Source organism: Ostrinia nubilalis, chromosome 9 (genome assembly GCF_963855985.1).
Source record: "Ostrinia nubilalis chromosome 9, ilOstNubi1.1, whole genome shotgun sequence".
Lineage (NCBI taxonomy): Eukaryota > Metazoa > Arthropoda > Insecta > Lepidoptera > Crambidae > Ostrinia > Ostrinia nubilalis.
Window position 1 is genome coordinate 11,833,231 of NC_087096.1, and position 17,364 is coordinate 11,850,594.

Here is a 17,364-nt window from a genome sequence, read left to right on the forward strand (position 1 = left end):
TATTTAGGTACGAGTATGTATATTACGGTTTTCGTTTGCTTACGTTTTTGAATTCTTGGGTTTTACCACAGTAATACTTCGGTTTTACTGTCAAAATCAATCGCTTACCCAGTGAATGCCCGCATACACGCACAAGTTACTCCCACTTACCGACTTACGTTAACAAGTGTGTAGACACAACAAATTAGTGTTTAGGTGATGTTCATGGCTATTTATGGCAGCTTCTATACTAGCTGTGCTCGTGACTTGGTATGCGTGAAAATCGGAATGTTTTTTCCGTTTGCTCAGCATATTTCATCAATACTCTGCTCCTATTAGTCGTAGCAAACGTCAAAAATCTGTCATACTCCATACAAAAACTGCCGGTTATTGTTATTGTTACGGTTAAAATAAGGTAGTGCAACTCAGCCTACTATAGAGTATAGATAGAAATCAACTCATTGGTCATCCCATCTAAAATTTAGCTGTCGATATTTGTGATTATAGATAGATATATTCGTGAGCAACATTTTAATTACATTTGCAATGGAATACCTACACTCCTACAGCTTACTTACAGGTGTTTTTAGAATGATTTTCCATACAAGTACGATTTTGTAATCACAGATGTTTTATAAAATGACGCTTATGACGTAGGTACATATTTCGGCACACAATTTTAAGGTTTAAGAATGTATTTCTCAAAAGAAATTGTACATGTATTTCACTTAAAATGAGAAACAAGGTATTTCACTTATAAAATAAACGTAGGTAGATCTTATGCTAAGGGCGTACGGATTAAATTGTTCACCAAAAACAAAACACTCGTCGGTAGACGTGAAAAAACAAGACACATCAACCTTTATAGTACCTATCACTTTGTGACTCAAGTGTAGAAGGCGAAATACATATTTGAACAACAAATAAATAGGTAAAGAAAATTATAAATCGTCAAAACAATCAAAATAAAATGACACCGATTTAGGTATGATTTCGTACTTTAATATCAAAGTGTGTGCAATAAAGTTTAAAATAAATAATCGCCAAGAATCCCTAATCCCTAATATTTTATTTAACACATGTCAGGACTGTCCCACCACTCCCTAAAGTTCTGTATTATTGTAGTCTCTTTCAATTTCTCTTCATTGTTCAATATTTCACACATTTTACAGTACTCGTCCGTTTCAGGTCTGTCATGTTTGTGGTGGTAGGAGTAGTGGTTCTTCCACCTGAAGAAGTTGGCGTACTGTTCCGGTTTCCTGATGATTTCGGCCATTTTTGCTGCCAGAGCTGTCACACCCAGCTCCTTAGCATTCAAATAGGCTCCATCTGGCGCGAATCTGTAAAGAAATAGAATTTTTCATTAAATAAAGAGTTGAAATCTTATCCATCATCATCATCATTTCAGCCACAGGACGTCCACTGCTGAACATAGGCCTCCAAAGACTTCCATATCGCCCGGTTGGTAACGGCCTACATCCAGCGCCTCCCTCCTACCTTTATGAGGTCGTCTTTCCACCTTGTGGGTGGACGTCCCACGCTGCGTTTTCCGGGCTATGCTCGGTATTTCTTTACGAGATCGAATAAGAAATGTGGAGATCCGTAAACGAACTAAAGTCGCTGACATAGCCCGACGGATTAGCAAGCTAAATGGCAATGCCCAGGTCACATAGTACGCAGAACTGACGGCTGATGGGGCAGCAAAGTTCTAGCTAGATAAACGTTTACGTACCGGAAATGCAGCGTGGGATATTTTATTATTACTCTGAAAAATATCATTAAATTAAATTACCCTGAAATGAAAAGCGAATAGGCGTGAATAAGTATCTTGTTTGAGATTTAATACATCCAAAAGATACAAAATAAAATAAAATTTATGAACTCTCATGAGAAACTTACAAAGAATAACATCAAATTGTATGCAGCCCTAAAAATATTAATAATACCTTTTATGACAAAAATAAAATAAAAATATGAGGTAGCGATTGTAAAATAAAACTACACATTTTCGTCACGTTCATGCATTAAAACAGTCATTATAGGTATAATTAGGATATTATAATTATTGTGCAATAACGTTGTCCACAAGTACCTAACCAACGTTGATTAAGCTTTAGTAACGTATCGTAAAATTTCATGGCTTGTGATTATCAGTACACGTCATGAAAATCTTTGCTTTTACACGGCAACAAGAACAGCGGGAATTACGGGAATAAAAGTAATCGAATTACAACCATAACTGCGCACTTGGCTGGAATGCGACTCCCCCTCGCACTCTCCCCGTCGCGTTACTACCACAGGGCTTAGTGTGAGTTATCATCAAACGTTTAAAAAATGTATGAAAATTTTAGTTTTTGAAAGTTTGCTGAACAATGTCATACATTTAATGACATTTTTTTACGTTTGATGTAAACTCACACTCAGCCCTCAGAGCGTCGATGTGACGTCACGGCCGCCAGGTGCGCAGTTAACTCGACCGGATTGTAAGTTAAAATTAAAAGGCATCATGAATTATGACTAGTTATTTTTCAACACATCGAACCGTTCGGTTACAGCGTAATTACTTTAACTTTAACAAACGTTCGGTTCGTTTGTTTTTCAACCGACTTCAAAAAAGGAGGAGGTTCTCAATTCGACCCGTATGTTTTTTTTTTTTTTTTTTTTTTTTTTTTTTCTATGTTTGTTACGCGATAACTCCGCCAATTATGAACCGATTTGAACAAATCTTTTTTCGGCGTATAGGTAATACCTCAAGGGTGGTCCCATTTAAATTTAATAATAAAAAAAACAACCCCCAAGGGTGGAAAATTGGGGATGAACTTTTTTATACGCAATATCTCCGCCGATTATAAACCAATTTGAACGATTATTTTTTTGTTGAATAGGTATTATCAAAAGGGTGGTTTCATGCGAATTTGAAGAAAATATTTCACCCCCAAGGGTGGAAAATTGGGGATGAACTTTTTTATACGCAATATCTCCGCCGATTATGAACCAATTTTTTTTGGTCTCAGTGTACTGCCTACCTTCAGTGGTAACATCAAGGTAATAATTAGTTAACTAAAAAGCAAGAAAAAAGTAAAATTTTATAAAAAAAAATAAAACCGACTCCAAAAAACCTACACTAAAACGTAGAAAAATAATTACTAATTACCTACTTATTTATTAGGACGAATTATTAATATTTATGTAGGTATACCATGATTGATACTTTTGGAGTCGGTGCAGGCAAACTTTACATGTTTCATAATCTTGGCACCGACTCCAGAAGTATCAATCATGGTATACCTACATAAATATTAATAATTCGTCCTAATAAATAAGTAGGTAATTAGTAATTATTTTTCTACGTTTTAGTGTAGGTTTTTTGGAGTCGGTTTTATTTTTTTTTATAAAATTTTATAGCCAAATAAAGTCCAATGCTGGATAAATTACCACAACGAATGATCCGGCGCTGCCCGCATTCAGGTGTGAAGGTCACACCGTGTGACCTTCACTATCCTTCCTAAGTATCTACTTACAAATTATTTAAAGGTGATTTTAAGGTATAAGTATTTGTAATTAGTGCACAATTGACAATGTTTACCCAATGTCACGTAGGTAAGTACTTTTAAACAATTAAATAATATGTTGCAATAAAATCAAACAGTCATGTGGAAAATGTTTAAATTAACGTTACACTTAAATCTTTTCACCTTGAAAATGAAATCGGTGAAAATAAAATATGTTGACATATTTCAGTGTTACTTTTTTTTTATTATATGTTTTGTTATGTAGGTACTACTGTGCCAATAAAGTTTTTCTATTTCTATTTTTCTGTTCTAATTTCTTTTTAAATTGAGGTGATTCTCCTTTATTAGAGCTCTAATGTCAGACCGATCAACAACCGCGATGAATATTAAAATTTGTCTTCATTTAAGTTTCACAAAAATTTTCCGTCATCGTGAGTACCTATGTAACTTTTTCGTTAACGTACGGACGACAGCACATCAAACTATATATTTTTGTTGTAAAATCGCCCGTATCACAACTACATAACATGCCACAATGTCTACCTTGATAAGTTGTCAACTGTAACTACACGCCACCCATTTTATTGATTCACCTGAATGAACCACAATCTTATCTTTCAGTCACCCCTTATCTTCTATGCCGGATTATTATCGAGCTAATCATGCAAAAGGTGTTTGTCATGATGAAATTATAGTAGAACGTTGATAACTTAAGCCTCGATAACGTAATAACCTCTATACATTCATAAAATGTTGTGTTCCCTTCCCCTCGGAGTCCAAACCCTCTTTACTTAAAATACGAACCCATATGATATGTCATTGACGAACCCTCTATAACTTAAACGAATAATTTGGGCATCGCACCTCATTATCTCAAAGTTGTACTGACGACGACCTTTGTAACTTCAATCATCTGTCAATGAGACAAATGTGCAATCAAAGAAGGTTTCCTGTAGACCATTGTTATTGTCCATTGCTTACACGTGTTTACCAAATGGCTTCAAAATGTAAACAATAGACTAAAGTTTAAATACAGTAAGTAACTTATTTGTTTGTTTGTGTCTTTAGCCTTCGTTCCGGCAGCATCTCTTTGCACACTGTGAGTGAAAATGAATTCAAAACGAAAACTGAAAGCATTAACATAAATGCTGAGAATTTTATGTAGAATAAACATCAATAAATATACCTACCTTTAAATGTAAAATAAAATAATTTAACCTACCTCGTCTATCTTTATTAGTCTTAAACAAAGCTCTTAATCGAACCTCTGTAAGTAAAATTAAAAACCGATAAAAACTCTTTAACTTAAACCCTTAGTAAGTGAAAACCTCTATAACTCAAATTATTTAACGTTTCCCTTGGTCTTTATCTTATCGAGGTTCTACTGTAGTTTGTATTATAAAGACACCATTTGTTCGTTTCAGCCAAATGACTTCGACTGCTGGACAAAGACCCCTCAAGGATTTCCATAACGACCGGTCCTTGTGGTCCTGCGCTGCCCGCATCCAGGTTCTTCAGCGACCTTCACCAGATCGGTCGGTCAAACTAGGGGCCTACCCACGTTACGGCTATTTTTTATGAACTCGACGCGAAGCGCGATGACTTGAAGGCCCGTCCATCTGCCGCCATTCACTATAACTATGTTGGCGGCGTGCTCAGATGCCCTCAATGCGCGAGGGATTTTACCGCGAAAATAGGCTACGTAAGCCCGTAAGGCCTTCGTGCACACCAGCGCCGCCAAGACAGCTAGGAGTCGGAGTGGTCGCCATGGCCGAAATCAGTCGGATGGATCATCATCATCATCAGCTCTAGGAGCTATGTGCCCGCTCACTGCCATTTTATTTTAGCAATTATTAGAAAGACACCATAGACATTCTAAAGTCTTTCTAAATTCAGTTACTGGCATCGATATAGATGACCCACGCTGAACTGTACCACCTGTATTGTACACCTTTATCTCCGCCATTAGATTATTATTTGGCTCGCCTACGCACACAGCACGACCTGCCCGCACCACGGTCGGACGCCGAATGCCCCCACCGCCGACTAGGCTGTGACGTATGCGCTCGAGACAAATGTCTATACACTACATCCCTTCCTTGTTTTAATTTGAAATAAATACAATTTATTATTTAATTAAATTTTGAGGCGCTTCTTCATTAGGCGCTTTGTTTTAATCATTTGATCATTATTGCTTCACTGTTTTACTATTTTAAATATCCATTATATTACTATTAGCTTCTGATTAATCACCCTCATTCTGGTCCATCACTTTCCATTGTCCTAGTACTATTTTTTTTTTTTTTTTTTTTTTTTTTTTTTTTTTTTTTTTTTTTATAGTTTTGAATGTATTTGAATATCCTCCTATACTTTTAGTTACTGTGTGTAATGTCGCGATTCAAACTCAATTTATTTTCTCTAGTCATAATTTTTAACACGCTTTTATTAGGTCGACTTGCAAGTCTTTTAACGAACTATGTAATCAAGTCTAAGAATCTGAATTACACGCACTTCTGATTCTTGTATCATCATGAAAATTGGCAATTAAGTGTAAATTTATATGACAATATAATGCTATGGTTCCATCGAGCTGATCCGATGATGGGACTAAAAGTGGCTGATGGAACCTTGTATTGCCTTTTAGTAAACATATCGAGTTTGGGCTCATTAGATTCGTCTTAAGATATTCTGTTTATCTACAAGCGTGTTTTTAGTTTTTTAAAACAATTATTTATGTAAACTTTATCCCCTGGTTTTAACTCGCATTTTTTTTTTTTTTGCTTTTCTCTTCCTATCTTTATATACCTTACATTATGCCTTCATTTCCTTGTCCCTATGCTTTGCCTCCACTGAGTCACTTGAGATGATAGCATAGATATAATACATCATTATGCTACAGACACTACAACCTTTTCCTTGTTTTAAAGAAAATAATTATTTCATGGAATAATATTTTAAATAAAATAGAAATAATCCACTTTAAACTACCGTATTTAGTAATTAACGTTTTTTGCGATCTTATGCTATCAAAATCTAAAGGTAAGTTGATAGTTGAAAGTGGATAAAATATAGTTGGTAAATGTGTAATTATGCTGTATCACATTTTGTTACTTTGCAAAGTGCTAGGTCTGCTTGAATTATTCCTTTCAAGGCTGCACTTTACTTTAACCCATAAAACCTCAGTTTTAGCACCTATCTCTCTATGTGGGCACCAGGTTGAACCAGGAACCCAATATTATTTCCAACTGCTATTATTTTTTAGTATAAAAATATATTACTGAGTAAGTGCTCGACCGCTCATACCACAGCACATTCTTTTCAGTCTGGCAACAACGGCGCTCACCATTTTTATCCCCAAAACGATGTGTTGTGGTCCCTTGTCATTGCACTGTACTAATACAGCGTACACTACAGGACCTTTAACAGTCATCATCAATATTTTATATTCAGGGTTGTAATAATCCCAATTGTGGACGTCATGGCTGATGTTGCCCTGGCTGGCCCTGGCGGGCCGCGTTTAATTTATCACAAAAGCATGTTGTCGGCTAACTACCCACAGCTTCGTTAATATCGGTTGTAAATATACCCTACCCTACTTCTGTCGCAACAGCCCCTATAATGGCCTCGTGATCGTTGCCAAGTGAGGAATCCATTTTCTTACCTCGCTGACCAGGCCAATAAAACTTTGTAGTTCTGTGATGTTGGTCGGTGCTCTAAAATCATTATTAACTACAATATTTTTTCAGAGGGATGACTCCATGTTCGTGTTCAAGAAACTGAACTTTCGTATTAAGATATTCACAGTTTTCTTTTGACCGACAACATTATCTATAGTAATGCTCGTATGTGACAAGTGTAGAATCTCCATCCAGGGTTACCTACATGGAATATTGCAGGAGCACATGTAATTCCATACATCATCAGCATGTTTATGAATGAATGGTCCCTTTCGAGTTATGTATGAGCTCCAGGTGACCATTCAATCTCTCCTCTCTAACTTTAAACAGTGTCTGATTTATTTTGAGAAATGTATGATTTTCTCACTTGATAGCTGAACTTTCTCTACTGATATTATATTATAATACATAATAAATAATATGCTTACATAATTATGTGCCTGGATGCCGGCGGCGCAGGACCGGTCTTTCTGGAAATCCTTGGGGAATGAACGAACGATATACTTATCTGAATATCTCCCATTTCCATATAAATCTAGAGAAATGCCAACGAATGCGCTGATTTCGAAACCCAGTGTCGCGTTAGAAATTCATACACACAAAGTAATCAAAATAAAAACAATACTTCGCGAAGAGTGTGTGTCATGCACAGAATGCACACATTGCATTCAGTACGACTATTCGTTGCCATAGTAATGTACGTACATAGCATACAGCACCACTACATACGTAGTCAATTATGATACGATGTGATAATTGTATTTTTTTTTTTAGTTTGATTGTGCTCATTATCCACTCATTGTGCTCAACGTCAGTACTCAACACAATATCAGTACTCATTGTGCGAATAATATTTTGTACTACGCAAGCAATATAAACTGTTTATTTATACATAAAACGTCAACTGCATGGCACATTGCTGTTGCGAGCAATGTGTTCTGTTTGGCATATTGCTGCGACACTGGCCACGCCCCCTTGTCACATCTCTCTTTAGTTTTTTGTGATCTGTGATAGGGACCATAGGTGAAACCCAATTGGATGGACTTTCAAGGCTTCTGTCACTCGCTAAAGGTCACGCGATAAGTAAATATCTATCGCTAGTCATGTGGTTTATTCGTCCAAGGTTGGAACACACAAGTGACAGAAGAAGAGGACGCCTGAGAAGTCGCGCGGCATGCTCCTTAGACGCTATTCGAACTTAACATCATAACACTTGTTCCGCCTGTTTTTTTTTTCTTTTTACTATCCCACGTTTTTTATTGCCGCAGTAATTCTGCCAATGTCAAGTGTTTAGGGAGACGCATACATAAATTAGTCTGCTTCAGTACCACCTCTGTTAATAGTCACAGTTGCGTTGAAAATATAACTGAAACGGAGACTGTCTACCCGTCACAATCGAACTCTTCCAAAGAATAAGATGCGATCACCCGTTTTCTCAAACATTACTATGACGTCCCACAGTGCGCGTGGACGCACAGGATGACACATGAACGAACCAATTACAGAGCTTTATTAGATTTGCATTTACTTTATTGCATTAGATTTGCTGCTTAACTTAAGCAGCATCGTTTGTGAATACGGGCGTAAGTCTACTTAGCCGTACTTACTCTTGAAAAAATGATTTTTCCATGGTAGGTACACTGATACAACTAAAAATTGCAATCAAGTCCTATCTACCCACTTTATGATGTCTTCGCAATTAAATGCCTCACATCACAATTTAATATGTCATTGCACTGGAATGCACCATCGCAATTTAATGCGTCACAGCAATTTAATGCGTCACAGCAATTTAATGCGTCACAGCAATTTAATGCGTCATTGCAATTTAATGCCTCAATGCAATTTAATGCGTCATCGCAATTTAATGCGTCATAGCAATTTAATGCCTCATTGCAATTTAATGCTTCATTGCAATTTAATGCCTAATCGCAATTTAATATTCCATTGGCTGATTTCATCATCACTAAACCTTGTTTGGATAGTGTAGATTTTACTATGTTCTTTTTTTTTTTTTTTTTTAAATAGAATAGGTATATCTACATTATATTATATTGACTGAACAATATTATTTACTTCAGTATTCAACAGATTTTATTACACAATTATACAACATTCAGTATATAACTGCTCTTAAGTAACTATTTCAATTTCAGTATTTATCTACTCTAATGTAACAATTTAATGTTCAGCATATACTGCTGTTAACAATTTAATGGTCAGCATATTATTTTACTGCTGATAACAATTTAATGTTCAACATTATAATGCTCTTATGTGACAATTTAATGTTCAGCATATACTGTTGCTGACAATTTAATATTCAGCATATACTGCTGCTGACAATTTAATGTTCAGTTTATAACAGCTGTTAACAATTTAATGTCCAGCATATACTGCTGCTAACAATTTAATTTTCAGTTTATAACTGCTGTTAACAATTTAATGTCCAGCATATACTGCTGCTATCAATTTAATGTTCAGTTTATAACTGCTATTAACAATTTAATGTCCAGCATATACTGCTTCTATCAATTTAATGTCCAGCATATTCTGCTGCTAACAATTTAATGTTCAGTTTATAACTGCTGTTAACAATTTAATGTCCAGCATATACTGCTGCTACCAATTTAATGTTCAGTTTATAACTGCTATTAACAATTTAATGTCCAGCATATACTGCTTCTATCAATTTAATGTCCAGCATATTCTGCTGCTAACAATTTAATGTTCAGTTTATAACTGCTGTTAATAATTTAATGTCCAGCATATTTTGCTGCTAACAATTTAGTGTGCAGCATATACTGCTGATAACAATTTAATGTTGCATTTATAACTGCCCTAATATTTTAACAATTTAATGTTCAGGATATAACTGTTCTTATGTGACAATTTAATGTCCAGTTAACACTTTGTTGGACTGTACAATTTAAGAATTACTTCCCAAATGACACTACTTATTCATATACATTGCCTTTGGGAGCAGTTTCAATGTTAAACGAATCAAAACTATGACGTCTGTAAGCGTTCTGTCGTATCATCCTTTACTACCTGAACGCTCGTGAACGTTACTGTCCATTATTGTGTTAAATTTAATAATTGCTGTTATGTAACAATTTGATGTTTAGTACTGTTCTTATGTGTCCAGCTTCTATAATTTGTGTGCATAGGTTGATGTGTGCGTAGGTTGGTGTTATAGTTTATAAACGTTTCAAAAATAAATGTAAATGTATAATCCTTGCGAATTATTTATTTTGTTAATTCAATTTATTTTATTATGTGATGAGGTAACGACATTTGGCCGTTAGTAAGCACCTTTAGATAGGTAATGGTATTGTGAACATAATCGTTTACATGTTGTAAACTCAAAGTGCCAACAGACAAATCTTCGTATGTTTATTCTAAATATTGATCAAGATAATAATCAATAACAGTGAAACGAGTTTTATTTCAAACTAGCTGACCCGGCGAACTTTGTTCCGCCTTAATGGCAATAAATAAGCAGACTTTTTTTTAAATTTCGAACGGGATAAAAAGTACCCTATGTCCTTCTCCTGGCTCTAAACTACCTCCCTGACAATTTTCTGCTAAATCGGTTCAGCCGTTCTTGAGTTATAAGTGGAGTAACTAACACGACTTTCTTTTATATATATAGATAAATATTTCCATTAATTCATTTCTCGATTAAAGTAGGTAAATAGATAGTACTAACACCTGGGTTATAATTATACACCTACGCTTATGGTAAGTCAATAAATAAATTGCCATAACACTACGATTTATTTTTAATAGTGACTATAGTCACCATACGCCATCGAGCGGAAAAGGTAATTTATTTTACATTAAAATATCACCAACATGTTTATACTAATTTAGATTTGTACAACAATTAGTAATTAAATAATTCATTTCCATGGCATTAACCAATTTTAAGCATAGAAAAAATGGGTACTGCTAATTTGGTTTGAGTGTATTGCATCAAACATTTTAATTCAATCAATAATTTAAAAATAAATACCATTATTGGATAGTGATCGATCACAGCATTCCTCTAGTTAATTACGTTGCATGTATCTGCTGTATTTTACGTAATTGTATTACTGGATAGGTAATTAAACTTCTGCTGATAATTTGATTGTTAAATAATAGATATACCTAGCCCATAACATATTTTATGACTATGTCATAAATTCCTGTCATATTTCTATGCGCAGACCAGATTAACTTTCAGTATAAAATAAATTATTTTAATATTTTACTGATTATTACTTTTCCGCTTATTTTCGTGAGTGTGTTATATGTATAGTCACTTCTTAATGTAGGTACATGTTACTAACGTAAAATATTAAGAATCGTTTTACTGCAAAACACACACACAACAAAAAGTATTTTCGTTATTTCCGATCGATAAAATAATTTTAAAAACACCATCACTTATCTTTATTATTACAACGGGAATATCACTCTTCACACATTTACACTTTGGTGGCTGAGAAAATTTAAAGTAAACACTTCATATTTAAGCACAATCTAAATAGATACTTTGTTTGAAATTAATAATGTTCCGTGAGTTAATTTATAACTTTGACTTAAACATGTACCTACTCACTTCTTTTTTTTTTTTTTTTTTTTTTTAATGCACTCCTTTTTAATCCTCGTCGCCATTGTATTGTACACCTTTATCTCCGCCATTAGATTATTATTTGGCTCGCCTACGCACACAGCACGACCTGCCCGCACCACGGTCGGACGCCGAATGCCCCCACCGCCGACTAGGCTGTGACGTATGCGCTCGAGACAAATGTCTATACACTACACCACCAAACTCAATGACAGGGGGCGCTACCATCGTTCAACTATATGGTTTCCAACATGGCAAAAATCGGAACCAGCGATCCGGTATTGACGGTGACGCCCCACTGTCAATGTCAAGCATAGGACAGTTCAGTATTTTGGAACTATAGTATCCTAGCCATAACCATAGTGATAATTCAGTTGGCCTATTTCATAAAAAGAAAGCTAACCAGGCCTGGTCGACTTTGTAGGCAACACCGTGGATTTTATTAGGTGGGTTGTTCAATGTGTTCCCCGATCCAAAAAAAATCTAATAAGGATTTTTCTCAAACGACAACACTTAAGTCATTTGTCAGTTTGTCGGTGATTAATTTGTCACAACTTTCAAAATAAAAAAACGGCTGTTCAAAGATTTTCTTGTTAATCTTTATCTATTGTGATAATAACGTTTTATCATCCTGTTTTAGATATTGTCTAGTGTGATTGTGAGATACAGACTCAGTAGTGCTCTAGCATTTAAGTTTGTTGGAGACAGTGACTCTTTATCTACCCCCTTACTAATAAAACTTACACGCTCGGTGATCAATGTTTTAAAGTGACGTTTGGTATGGAAATGTCATTTTAAAACAGAGACCAACAACTGTGTAACTTTTTATTAGTAAGGAGGCTAGTGTTTTAGTTTAAGTCACGAGACATCATATTTAATAAAGAGAATAATGTGTTTCTAATTGTTTGAATATCATTTTCTTGATCATATTGACGGGATTAGTTACCTCTGAAAAGATTTTGCATTAATTAAAAATAATGGTAGAACATAAAATCAATCACATAATAATATCATTGATTTTATGTCATGATAATAACATAGCCTAAAATACGTAGCCTTAAGCACAGATTAAATACCGCCTTAGTGCCAAAGTCACCCACTAGATGGCGTTAAGTGTACAAGAAAAGTCCATTTTTTTTTATGGAGTCGCCGTTCTTCTCGTCAGAGTCTTTGAATCTAACCTTCAAGGCAACTAGTTGTTATGCAAATGTAAATAAACTAACGATTGACATCAAATACTACAGGCATGTCAAAGCAAATATATTGGTTGAAAATACTCAACACTATCGCAGGTGCTGCGTGTTAGAATGAATATTCGTTTAGAGGTTGATAATTAAGCTCATACCTACCTCGTGTAATTAGCTGCCCCATAAACAATAGGCACAGCGTTATGTCGTAGAGGTTGAAGCAATTTTTCAGTCACATAATCCTCACTAAACGAGTTCTCAAACGACAAATAAAAGTAGTATGTTTCTTCGACCATTCTCAGGCATTCTTCTTGATTTGATGAAGAACATTCTAGTGTTCCACACTTGCCGTATATATCAAGTTCAAGACCATAAGTTTCGAGTTCATCTTTAAGTTCCATAGCGAATTTCATCCGTCCTGCTTTGTCCATGCAATTAGAAACAAACCACGCAGCCGCTTTGTTCTTGGTTTTCAATTTCTGCTTGAACTCTTCACTCACAGGAACCATTTCTTCCAATTTCAGCCAGTGCATTACTTTGTTAGGGCCAATAAGGTTGTCCTTTGAGTCCCTTACATCCAAGTAGCCCCATCGCACTTCAGAGTCAAGTCTAAATGTCCACGTCCAGTTGAAGTATCCGTCATATTTGTTTGTACAAGCTGGGTAATAATGAGATGATTCTATTGACGCAAATACATATTTTTGGTGCTGAGCTCTTTTGGATGGTAAGATGATTCCTCGGTGAGTTACTACTTCAGGTCCAGAGAAAATAACCACATCGAAGTTTGTTATGTCGTTGAAATACTTTTTGTCACCCGTTACATAGCAATTTTGGTGAGGACAGTCCCTGCTCGTGAATCCTTCTTGACCTTGGCCCATGTAGGTCAACGGTACATTTTGTGACGATGTCCATTGAAGAATGTACTTCATACCTGTGACGTATTTTGGTTCATTCAATAATATTAGGTCTCCACTTTGAGTGAGCACTTTCACTTCACCATTTTTGTTCGGTTTTGATAAGTTGTTTAAATCTCTTATTAAAAGAAACACAAAAAATAACAAAGTCGCGTACGAAAGACACAAAAATATTTTTCTTAGAAACGGCGCTCCCATTTTTAACGTAGTTTTATCAAAAAGTATACACGTGCATTATTACGGACGGGCTATCAGTTACTAACAAAATACAAATTGCTCTACTACAAATACAAATATACACATGTAATGGAAATTAATAATAAGGTAAACCTGCCTAATAATACAAATTTAAAGAAGTTTCATGTTAACAGTGGAGGTAAAATAATACATAAATTAAAATCGGTACTTGATGGATGATGATAATATTATTGTTAGTGATCGGAAGAGAAAATAATCAAGATTCTTTTAGAGTAAGTGATTCTTTAAGAGCCGAATGTACTTTAAATTTGTATCGTTGGATAAGATAAAATCACTTTTGATCATCCAGTAAGGTTCACTTTCGAGTAACGTTGAGTACTTGTAAAAAATATGTATGAAAAGAACAATAGCACAGGTGCCGAATGCCCCGATGGCAATGGCTTTTTTAATGTGAACGCGCATAGACTCATTTAACGCACTTGCTCAACGCTCCGAGGCCACGCGTGTTATGTTTTAGAGTCGGCCGACAACTAATGTGCTGAGCGGATTCCTTTTCCTCGTTGCGAGTAGATGATCGAAGTTTTTTTAGGGATGGGGTTTTGGTAACACTTGGAATTTTTTATATTATTTTATTTATTTGGTTCACCAATGTTTCTTTGGTTCTCCTGCGGATCTTCTAATTTCTGGTTCAATCACGAAGCGAAACAACGAGCGTAGCAAGCTCCATCGCCTTTGGCCTTGAGCCTTCTTAAGAGGCCCACAGTAAGCGACCACGTCTCAGATCCATAAGTTATCAAAGACTTTTGTCTTTAGACACTGCGATATTTCAGACGTGAGAATATCACGAAGCTTCCCGAACGCTGCCAGCCGAGTTGGATTCGACGATTGATCTCTTCCTCGAAGTTAGACCTACCTAACTGGACTGTTTGCACTAGGTTTAAATATTTGTCAACAACTGCCGAGTGTAGAATATCCAACCTTTAGAGGAGTGTGTGCAACACGGACATTTGGCATGATTTTATCTTGTCCATGTTCATTTTACGAACCCCTTGTTGAGAGGCTCGACTAGAGGTTGCTTAGATTCCAAATTATATATTCAAATAGTAAATTAACATGTATTCGAATATTCGAATATTACACAAATAAACAGAAAAGATAGAACGAAGACAACTTAGTGTTTGCAAATGTGGTCGGAGGCATCAAATACATAATTCACCAACTAAAAGAACTAGTCTTTGATGCTTCCGACTTCATTGGTGAACACGTTGTCTTGCTATAATAATATATAATATAATAAAGTGCTGGCTGACCGCCAAAACGTAAACATCTATCGGTGAACCGCTCCTCATTTATATCCTAAATGAAGCGGAATCTTTAGTTATTTCGGGATAAAACCTATCAAATCTTGTGCAGTATCGATCAGTGAATAGAGTGATATACAGTTATCGTAATTAAATAATGAGTGAATATGGATAATTTCAAAATAAAAAACCATTATAGAAAGTGTAACTGGTGTAACGTGCAAAAACTCTGCCGTTGAAGATAACGCGTAAGCGCCGCGGTTTGCACGGCGCTTAGGACCTTTTGGCCGTGAACATTATAAAACATCGCTGGGTTACCATCAAGCGAGTGCAGCGCTTAATATTTGCGTCTTGAAACCAAAGTGACGTTGGTTCAGCGCTTTAACGCTGAGTTGTAAACGCGACGAACTGCTCCCTACTGTGAATTTAAGATAAGAACTATTTTATCTACCTTCTTACCGCAATGGCGAGTATAGCTAAGGACTCGAAGAAAGTAAACAATGTTTGCGGCGGCTGTCGTGCTGCAATATTGAGCCGTCAACAATGATATTATATAAAAACAAAAGCAGATATGTTATAAGCGCTCGCGCTGTGAATACTCAAATACGTCCCAATTGGGACGTCTTGTGTTTAGTCTTCGTGTGGCCTGCGTCGTGCGCAATCGCGTGCGTACCACACCGTAAGTTCCTGTGTTCTTACCAAAATAAATAAAAAATGCCATCGTGTGTGTTTCGAAAGTGTACCAATTATGACTCTAAAGTAAACAAAATACAAGGGATCTCTTACCACATGTGATTATGCAAAATTATTTAGTATTTATATTTTCAATTATTTATGCAAACAATCAAGACGCCATGCGCCATGTTCAAGTTAAGAAAGAGAAAGCGATCTTTTTTTGACGTCAGAGCGATAAGGATGCGTGCGCTGCGGACATAGATTAGTTAGTGCAGAATCGTTAAAACTATAGCTATCTCTTTCATTTGCGTGCTATTTCGTATCTTTTGTTTCACTTATCAGTTACATTTGTCAATGTGTGCAATTTGGAATAGCTCGGCACGGATTCAAATCGTAATTTCTATGAACGTAACATATCTATAGTTCTATAATATCATTGGCCGTCAATTTCTAAAATGCAGATTATGCTCACAATGCTATTGCCTACAATGCGCTAATGTATACGAAAAGCGTTTTTATAATACTCTCACGGAGGAACATAGGGCAAATTGGAAATGCCCATTATGTAAAAACAACGAACCTAAACACGGTAATACTATCACTCCATTACGCAACTTGCGGGCAGAGGAGGCTAGCGATGAATTTGTTACACTGCGCCGTGGTTCTAGCAGACAAGGAAATGCAGAAAAATCACCAACACCAATACATATGGGAGAGATAAAAACAGATACTCAACTGATTTTAGAAGAGCTGCGAGCGCTTCGCGCTGAGATGTCTGACTTCAGGAGCACAGTACACCAACTAACAGCTGAAATCAACCATAATAAGCAGTGTATAGAAGGCCTGACATCGCGCGTCGAGACCCTGGAGCAGCGTCAGAACAAAATAATCCCCATCACCGAGACACCCAACCTACAAGAAACTATTTCGGAATTGAAGCAAAACCTTAACGACAGAGATCAAGAGCTCTTGCAGAATGTCATTGAAATAGCCGGGATACCAGAGGAAAAGAGTGAAAATGCTGCTCATATCATGTTGTCGGTGGCACTGAACGTGACATAGTGAATGCTGAGCGAGGGGGACCATTACGAGCCGGGTCATCACATGGAACACCTGATGCGCGCCCTAGGGTGCTCATCATCCGTCTGAGCCGCCGCGCCCTGCGAGGGCAGCTGTTAGCAGCGGCCCGTGTCCGCCGGTCTCTGCAAACTGATGCCCTGAGGCTGTCTGGTTCACCAAAAAACTTTTACATCAATGAGCGACTAACAAAGCAAAATCGTCATCTGTTTTATGTATAACG

At 36.2% G+C, this 17,364-nt stretch overlaps 1 protein-coding gene across 1 annotated transcript; it reads right to left on the reverse strand.

Annotated features, from left to right (window-relative positions):
* Nucleotides 1–656: 656 nt before the first annotated feature.
* On the reverse strand, nt 657–14,668 carry LOC135074666 (alpha-(1,3)-fucosyltransferase C-like). Its single transcript, XM_063969036.1, has 3 exons — nt 14,568–14,668; nt 13,139–14,008; nt 657–1,319 (listed from the first exon to the last, which is right to left on the reverse strand). The coding sequence occupies exons 2-3, from the start codon at nt 13,903–13,905 to the stop codon at nt 1,052–1,054; spliced, it is 1,035 nt and encodes a 344-aa protein (XP_063825106.1). The 5' UTR covers nt 13,906–14,008; nt 14,568–14,668; the 3' UTR covers nt 657–1,051.
* Between the last annotated feature and the right edge of the window lie 2,696 nt (nt 14,669–17,364).